We start from the raw sequence: 9,690 nt of genomic DNA on the forward strand, positions 1-9,690 counted from the left end.
ATATTGCACAATAATATGATATTAATGGATAATTAACAGGTATTATTGAATTTGATTGTCTGGTTTAATGATGAATCAGTGTATTTAGCTACCACAAGCCTTATAAAATATATTATTGGCGTTCAGGTAAAATAACTTTGATCTATTCTAATACAATATAAACATCTTTATAAAACATATCTGACTTGAGCATTAGAATGTCTTTTACAGGTCAATCACCCATTGAAAAACTGCGTTCTCAGAAAAGATTAAACTATCAAAATAGAACAGAGAAGAAAGGACGATAGAACAGAGAAGAAAGGACGACCGACCCTCACACAAATTCAATCAAAACATTACCAAACATATTTAATTATTTATTTTAACAAATACGCTTTGATTCACGCAAATGGTTGGTAGATATTATTTGTCTCATACTTATTCCTTTACAATGCCATTTATCAAATCTCGAGAATATAAAGAGTTTATATAATTAAATTTAGAATAATGATATTTAATCAGTTTTATTTTATTCACAACTATTTGATAAATTTATAAAAATAAATATCAATAAGATAATTTTTAAATTTTATAAATAGCATATTACTATAAAATGGTTAATATATATATATATATATATATATATATATATATATATATATATATATATATATATATATATATAAACGAGGCAGGATGAAAAGATCATTACTAAAAATATATGAAGTGACATGCAACGAATTTTCTTTTAGAAAGAGTTATTTAGTTTCCCAACGACATCAAATATTTGGTAGCGACAAGATACTATTGCGTAGAAACTTTTGTTACCAGAACATTGACTGTGTCTTTTCCATGTATAACAAAACCAACTAAGGTTAGATATGATTCTGTTTGAAAGCTGTGGAAATTGAAATACGTTGTTGGGTACTACTGATATGGAATTTCAAAGCTATTGGGAGAAACTGTTCGGCTGATATGACTTGGAGGATATGATGCAGTTAACCACTTATGAGGTTATTATACGGAATTGCAGAAACTTTCTGTCATACAACATTTTTTTGTGCTCAGAATATGGAAGATTTGTAGTGGAGTCAGAAAATACTTCAAATTTGGGAGAGTAATTACGGTATCAGATTGTTTATAAACAAATATAATATTCGTTTTATATGATTTTTGGTGATGATTATTTAGTATTTATGTGTTGCATATAAAATATGCTATATAACTGTTTAGTTTTATTTTTCTTATCAGCAATATTTTATCTTTTGTCATTTCTTTCTTGAAATATTAAGGATTGTCTATTTGGACTTTTTCTCAAAAGCTTTCGTTCTTTTTGTTTTTAGGAACAAATCAAATCATTTCTATTTGAATGTGATAAATACAGTGAGGGAATAAAGCTCGTATTCCTAATCTAATCCTATACTTTTACTCATTCCTCCTAATTATTTTTTTTTTCTTGTAAAAAATGTCCATTCATTGGCAGGTCCGTGGGCCTAGAATGGAGGAATGGTGGTCAAGCCCAAAGGGCTGGGCGCCAGAAATTTAAAATATAGTTATATTTTTTGCTTTTAATAAATAAATTAAAATTATCTCTTCTTTCACTTTTTTACATAATTAAAATATTACATGTGACTAGACAACATCATTATCTTAGCTTTTCTTCTTCTTCACATTTTGCCATTATATATACACGTGTGTGGGTGTGTTTTCTTTTTTCAAAAAAAAAAAATTAAAATAAAATCTTAAAAATATAATGTGCATAATATTTTAACAGGTAAAGTAAGAAACAAATAAAAGCTCCTATAAAGTAAATACAATTAAAATATAATATACAAACCAAATTAAAACAATTATGTTATTTATATTCTATTATTTTAAGAGTGAAATAATTTAAATATATTTTTATCTTTTTGTCTTTTAGGATATTATTGGTACTTTTAGTATAATTTTATTATGATTTTATCTTTAAACTTATTTTAGAGGGTTGAAGTAAGAAAATATATTTATTTTTCTTAATCTCGATTCTGAAATGGTGTAAGAGTATTAAAGTATATAAGAATAAGTGCCTTAATTGAGGTATTAAGAGTCTTTGGATTTTTTTTTTATTCTTACAAACGAAGTCATTGTTAAAGTCAATCATTACTTATTCAAAGTATTGTCCGTCTTAAAACTTAGAGCTCTAAAAACACTTAGTTGTTAAATGGGGGGCTTGTTCTAATACTCCATTAGTCGTATCTTACTTAAGAGTTAAGGTCAATGATAATTTAAATAAACTTTCTTTCTTCAACCCTTTGACATGTTTTTCAAGAATAAAACCATGACGAAACTTTGTGCTTCAAAATGGAGAATACTTTATATGCACTGACCCTAACAACGTTATAATGAACATGGAGTCAAAACATTGATACTGTCCGTGGAAACAAAATCAAAGTTCCAGAGAAGAACCCTTATGAACCATCGTTCTCTTAGCCCTCAATGGACTTTAGGTCAAATCAATAATATTGTTTGTGGAAATGGAAACGAGGTTTCAAACACATGTTAAGAAAATCTCACGTTACACACACACACAGATATTTTTCCAAAATTTGAGTCTACTATTCATTGACAATTGAAGGCCTATAAATAGTCGTGACACTTACAATATTACGAGAATAAAAATAAAATATCAACTATCTTAAAAATAAAATCTGCTTAATATATCATAAAATAATATTTTACCTAGATAAACAGAAAATCATAACTACCTGTCCTATTTTATCTCTATCAAAATCAAACTAAATATTACTAGACCCAAAACTAATAAAATAAGATTTAAAGAAAATTATTAATAAAACCCTAAAATTTAAGTTTATCCCAATAAACTCCCCCATAAGCTTAAATTCTTCCTTCCTTCATTCGACTTTCCATGTGCATAATCCCGCACCAGGTTTGCTTCTTTCAATCAGATTTGAATTGGAGTTATCCAAGCTCTTACTAGTCATATCTTGCTTTAAGCACCTTCTCTCCATGATTTTCAGCTCTAGTTCATACAATCGGTTCTTCTTTGTTTTTGTTTTGGTTGCGACACGACCATGCTTATCCTTTAAATACAGTACATGGTCCTTCATAAAAACTGAATTACCTTTTTCAATTATCTGACTCATGCTTAAAATATTGTTCTTCAGCTCGAGAAGATAGTAAACATCCTTAATCTCTCCAACTCGTCCATTCTTTTGCAAATGTCGGATTGTTCCACGCTCTTTCACGCCCACCTTACAGTCATCTTCGAAAAACATAAATTTGGCCTCCACCTTAGTGAGCTTATAAAGAAAGTTCTCGTTTCCACACATATGATTGCTTGCCCCAGTATCTAGATACCATACCGAGTTGGTAGAAATCTCATCAGGCTTCATCTCTTCTTCATCTTCTTCTTCCTTATTTTTATACGGTTCAAGAATACTAGATGCTTTCTCTTCCTTTTCAAGAGTCGCTTTCTTCAACTCTTCAAGCTCAATCCTCTGTTTATTCATAATTTTATTAGCTTCATCCAGAAGCCTCCCTATCTGCTGAATCTCTTCATCTTTTTGTTTGAGTTCCTTCTCTAGGTTTTCTTTCTCCACAATTGTTACATCCTTTACCGAGATCACTTCATCCATTGTTGGGATTCGACTCTCCATGTCCACTACATCCGAGCTCTTTGCTAGCAATAGTTCTTCTACATCTTCAGTAAGGAGATTCGTCTCCCCCTTTGTCTCAGTTTTGTAATACTTTGCAATACGGCCAGCCTTGCCACAATTGTAGAACTTGCTTGATCTACACTCGTTTGCATAGTGGTAGCACTTGCCACACTTAAAACACTTCACTCATGACCGATCTCTTCGGCCTTTCCTTTATCCTCGGTCACACCAATTCTGCTGACCGATTTGCTCTTCACTATAATTCTCAAAATTACCTCGGTCGTGTCCACCTCGTCCTCGGCTTCCTCGTCCTCTATCGCCAGGACCTCCACTCTGAGTAATTGAGTTTTATTTGAGTCAAACTATACTTGTAGTGCTTGATCGTGGGTTCAACTTGATTATCCCAACTCCTTCTCCTTTGTTCGTGGGCTTCTAATGACCCAGAAAGTTCATCCACTATGAGAACCGACAAGTCCTTCGATTCTTCGATCGCACACACAATACTTTCGAAATCTTTTGTAAGGGATCTCAAAATTTTTCCCACAACCCGGCTAGATGGAATTGGTTCTCCATTCCTGCCGAGTTAGTTGGCCACCTTCTCCACTTGAGTTATGTACTCGATTATATGCTCTTTGGGCTCCATTTTTAACTGTTCAAACTCCCCTCTGAGAGCTTGTATTCATTCTTGTCTAACGCGGTTGTCACCTTTATATGCAACCTCCAATATCTCCCAGGCTTCCTTTGCTGATTTGGCATCCGCTATTTTTTCGAATCCCGACTTATCTACATCATTGTAGATAAAATACAATGCTGACCCATATCTTGCACGAGTTTTCTTCAATGTTGTCATTTGTGGCACCGTCTAATGTTCGTCTTCATTAGGTTCATCGTACCCGTCTTCCACCATATCTCAAACGTCTTGGCCTTCATCTATAGGCACTAATTATCATAATTGGTTTTTCTCGCCAATTGTGGCACACTCATACCATTGACAACATTTGTCATCTCTCTAGAAAAAAATCAAGCACTCACTTTTTCTCTCACGGTGTTTGACTCTCTCCTCTTTGTTTTTTTCTCTCTTGATACTTAGAGCATAAAGATCTTATATCACTGTTAAGAAAATCTCACGTTACACACACTTAGATATTTTCTCAAAATTTGAGTCTACTATTAATTAATAATTGAAGAGCTGTAAATAACTGTGACACTTATAATATTATAGGAATAAAAATAAAATATCAACTATCTTAAAAATAAAATCTGCTTAATCTACCATAAAATAATATTGTATCTTGATAAACAAAAACTCATAACTATCTATCTTTATTTTATCTTTATCAAAATCAAACTAAATATTACTAGACCCAAAATTAATAAAATAAAATTTAAACAAAATTATTAATAAAATCTTAGAATTTAAGTTTATCAAAAGAACGAAAAAGTGGTTTCGAAAACTAAGTCCCATTCCCTTAACGCTTAGCTTTGAAAAATGGAAAAGTGATTCAAAATATGAATTCCCAATCCCCTTAAACTTTAACTATAAATTTGTTTCAGTAAGTAACAGTCAAGGTCAAGACAATTTTAATACAACTTTCTCTCGGAAAAAACTTTATAAAAATAAAATTATGAACCATATTATAAAGTAATTATTCTAACAATGTAATCTCAACGAATTTAAATATGATTAAAATGTAACCTTCATTATATTTGTTTATTGTAAAAAATAAAGAAGAAATATAAAAAAATTAAATTAAATTATAACTTTTGAATCGGATTGTTTAAGTAAACTAATAACTAAAAAACATTATAAATTTTACCAAATATAAAAAAAAGTCATATAAGTTTAAACAAAATACATACTTTTGCAGCTTTTGTATAATTGTAAATACATATTTAGTTTTTAAAATTATTAGTAGCAATTTTAATATATTTATAATATTTAAATATGTTTTACGAGTTTATTTGTTTAAATCACATACACACATAATATATATATATATATATATATATATATATATATAAAATAGGTTAAATGTTTTCAGAAGTTCCTATTTTTGCGGATTTGTATTAATTGAATCCTCGTATTCTGAAAATGTTCAATTAGGTCCGTGTTTTGGTAAAATTGAGTTAATAAAGCCCTTGCCGTTAATTGTTGTGGACGGCGTTAACATTCTTGCGCGGTGGCATGTTGACTGTACAATTTTTAATGACGTGGTACAATCTGGTTCGTTGACTAGACGACATAAAAAAAGGGCATGTTGGCACCTTTTTCTGTGTCTTCTTCATCGTCTTTGTCATCATAACTCTTCCCATCTCTTCTCTCCAACTCTGCAACATCATTGTTCAGAACACCATCATTATCATCATCATCCTTCCCAACCAAGGTTTCCTTAATCTTGTGTGTGGTGTCCTTCGCCACATCCCATGCCCCTTGCACGCTCTGCTTTGCCTTCTCTCCTGCGTTTAGCGTCGATGCCGCCACCTCCTCCGTCTTCTGCTTTGTCCTTTCCGCCCCTTCCTTACCTTTCTCCGCCACTGTTCCCGCTACGTCCTTTGCACTTTCTTTAGTCTCACACGCATACTATTTCGCCGTCGTCGTGAAAGAGCTCCAAGGTGCTGGAGCGGCAGAGTCATCTCTGATCCCTAGAGAACAATGACGGGTTAAAAGGGAGCTATTGTCAGCTTATTTTATAACTCTTCAACTGATCGGCTCCTGTGCTTCCACCTTTCGGTTGACTAGTAATAATATCCTATAACACATTTTCTCTTATTTTGGGTCTCTGTGTTTTTTCTGGAAGGTGCGAGTTAATGGTGGTGAAGCAGTGTCACGCCACAAATTTTGATTTGCTTTTCAGGTACACTAGAGCCGCAATTGAGAAACCATGGTTGTGCGATTAGGTTTTCAATTTGGGTTTCTGTTGTGTTTTTGGACTTGCGGGACTGGCAAACGGAAAAACTCGCGATTGACACTTTCACAGCGGCGCTTGGTGGCGATTTCTAGTATGTAGGTCCAGTGGCGATTTCATGGTGGCGGCTTCAATGGAGTTGATGTGTGATTCGCGTGGCTGCCATGAAGAAGATGATGGAGTAGATTCTCGCACGAGAAGTAGATGCACGATTATGGGGTCTGTGGTTTGATCTTCTGCAGGTTGCTTGCGATTGACAAAGGAGGAGAGTGATAGAGAACTTGCGACGACCATGGAGTTTCACGGTGAAGGTTGAGGGGATGGCTGTCGGCGAGGATGGCGGTGGCGGAGCATAGTAGCTAGGGTTTGGAAATTAAGGTTTCTGTGGAGAAGACATAGATGAGGTGGCAGGAGGCGTGAGGTGGTATGTTCTGGTTGGTTAACCTGTGTCACGTCGTAATTAAAAGACACCTCAGCATACCACATCACAAGAAAGTTAACGCCGTCCACAGTAATTAACGACAAGGACATTATTGACTCAATTTTACCACAATAGAAACTCAATTGAAAACTTTCAAAAAACGAAAACTCAATTAATACGAATCCGCAGAAATAGAGACCTCCAAAAGACTAATACGAATCCGCAGAAATAGAGACCTCCAAAAGACATTAAACCTGTATAATATAGATATATTAAGATTCTTCCGTATGTATACAAAGGTATGTTATATGTTGTCTGGTCCTGAGAAAAAAAGTCAACGGGCGGTCTGTTTCATTGAATAGAACAATTTTCATATGGTATTTTGAGTTTGTTCTGTATTGGAGTTGTACTGTTTAATACTCCATATACAAGATTAATAATTAGAAAGATTTGTGCACAGTTTATGGTGAAAAATATGAAAATTTATAGCGAGGGATGGTGGTGAATTTATAGCAGATTGAAGATTCTGATGAGGAAGAGGTTTGAATCCTTATTATGCAGAAGCAGAATGATTGAGACTGAGATGGGTTTCGTGGGTCTCTGTTATGCACCCATCTATTGCGGGACACATAGAAAGATGCATGCAGCACTTGCATGGATGAACCTACACGTGTACGGTTAGAGTCAAAAGCTTTCTTCCTTTCAGACCAAGAGCGAATCCACCAATTCCCTTCTTTTTAACAAAACAAATTCCTTCTGTCTTCCAATTCAACTGCATTCAGCATCACCTCTCCATCGCCCACACGCACAAAAACATTATCTGCAGATACTTTTTCATTTACATACTTATTTCTAACCTATATTAATATATAATTACACTTTTTATATATGCATTTACATACTATATTAGTTTTCAGCTTATACAATGATTAATATTCATCACGGACTCATGTGCATGCTTTGACTGCACGTAGTGCTCATGCAGATAAGTTATTTTAGAAAATAGTGCCTTCCAAAGAAAATTATCGTGTTATGTGGATATGAAGGAATAATACTCAGTTATTGATAGTGGTGGCTAGAATTACTTAATAATTTTTCCTTTTGATCATAATAATTCATAGGCCTAGCTAGTAGCCCTACTGATATATTTTTCTGCATGTTGGCTTTCACAGTGCAATATTCCTAAATATAAATCTAAGCCAATCACTCACTCCCTCCATGTGAAGCAAGAACGTTTCTGAAAGACGAATAACTAGCTTTTTTATGTGCCATGATGACAACACTCAAAATCTAACCTAAGGCTAAAAGCATATGAACTTTGATATAGACTAATTATATATATATATGAATGATGAGTGTTGTTCATACATTTCACTCCATATTCCTGTCTTTTTCTTTCTCTTCCTTTTTATTGTAAGGGTTACTGTAAGCCTCTCTTTATGCTCTTTCTCATTCAATAATGAAAGCAACAATTAAGAGGGACAGGAACATTTCATTATTCTCTTCTTCCTTTGCTTCGATTGGATTGACAAGAACGAAACACTTAAAATAGATCCAACATAACAAACTGTTTTACCAACATTGTATAATTAACAATGAACCAAAGTAATTTAAAATTAGTTTGAGACTGAATTCGATAACTAATTTATTCGTTTTGGTTCATAAAATTAAATAAGCTGAATATGAAATGAAATCTGTTTGTTAAATGAATAAATTACACTTTGAATTATGTAACCTTTGATTAATTTAATTTATGAAATATATATATATATATATATATATATATATATATATATATATATATATATATATATATATATATATAAAGAGACATAAGTTAACTTTTCAATTAGCTTAATATTATTTTGTTTATGTACAATACAAATAAATAAGTAATTATTCTAATTTTAAATCAAATCTAAGATGTGTTTTTTTGGAATTCATAAATTGAAATGAGTTGAGTTAGAAAAGAATAGATAGGTTGATATTAAACCCTAGTAGAGATCCAACCACATCGATTCTTATTAAGTAAGTTGGCTTCACTTTAGCTTGACATGATTAAATTCATTATCAATCCTACACGATTAGACAGAAAAAAAGGAAGCAAGAAACTTTCTTTTACATAAAAAGACAAAAGTACTCATATTTATATATTCCCTTTCTTTTTAATTTAGAATATTTACGTAGTATTATATACATTTTTTCTTTCACTTTTATACGATAGGAGAATAGGAAAATTTTATGTTTCTCTTGTATTCTCTCCTCCGAATCACAAAACATTGTCTTATTTTTTACCCATTTTTCATCCCCTTTCATTTTGAAACCAAAAATATACATATACACTTAAAAATGTGGATGATACAAAGGTATAATTTTTTTTTTATAATTTTATTATTTGTGAAAAGTAAAATATTCACTGTAAGAAAATAAAAGTTTAAAGTATGTTAAAAATTTATTATAACAAGTAAAAGGCATACTATTAACTCTGTCACTTGGAAATGTATGTGGTTTTGTATTGTACTAGGAGTAATAATGAGTTAGAATTTATTTAGAGGTTACTATTTTAGGCTCTTTGCACTTATTATTTTGTATCCAGAGTAGACAATTATTTGGTCGTCATATTTAATGTTAGCCTTCTTGTATCCCTTATGTATAAGATTATCATATTTTTTAGTAAAAGGGTTGGAGTAGCCACAAGTGCTCTATTATATTAATTAATTAATTATTT

At 32.1% G+C, this 9,690-nt stretch overlaps 1 protein-coding gene across 1 annotated transcript; it reads right to left on the minus strand.

The window, feature by feature from the left end:
* Window positions 1-5,868: 5,868 nt before the first annotated feature.
* LOC111242284 lies at window positions 5,869-7,072 on the minus strand. Its single transcript, XM_022784802.1, has 2 exons — window positions 6,986-7,072; window positions 5,869-6,216 (listed from the first exon to the last, which is right to left on the minus strand). The coding sequence occupies exons 1-2, from the start codon at window positions 7,070-7,072 to the stop codon at window positions 5,869-5,871; spliced, it is 435 nt and encodes a 144-aa protein (XP_022640523.1).
* Window positions 7,073-9,690: the final 2,618 nt, after the last annotated feature.

This window comes from Vigna radiata, chromosome 8, assembly GCF_000741045.1.
Source record: "Vigna radiata var. radiata cultivar VC1973A chromosome 8, Vradiata_ver6, whole genome shotgun sequence".
Classification (NCBI taxonomy): domain Eukaryota; kingdom Viridiplantae; phylum Streptophyta; class Magnoliopsida; order Fabales; family Fabaceae; genus Vigna; species Vigna radiata.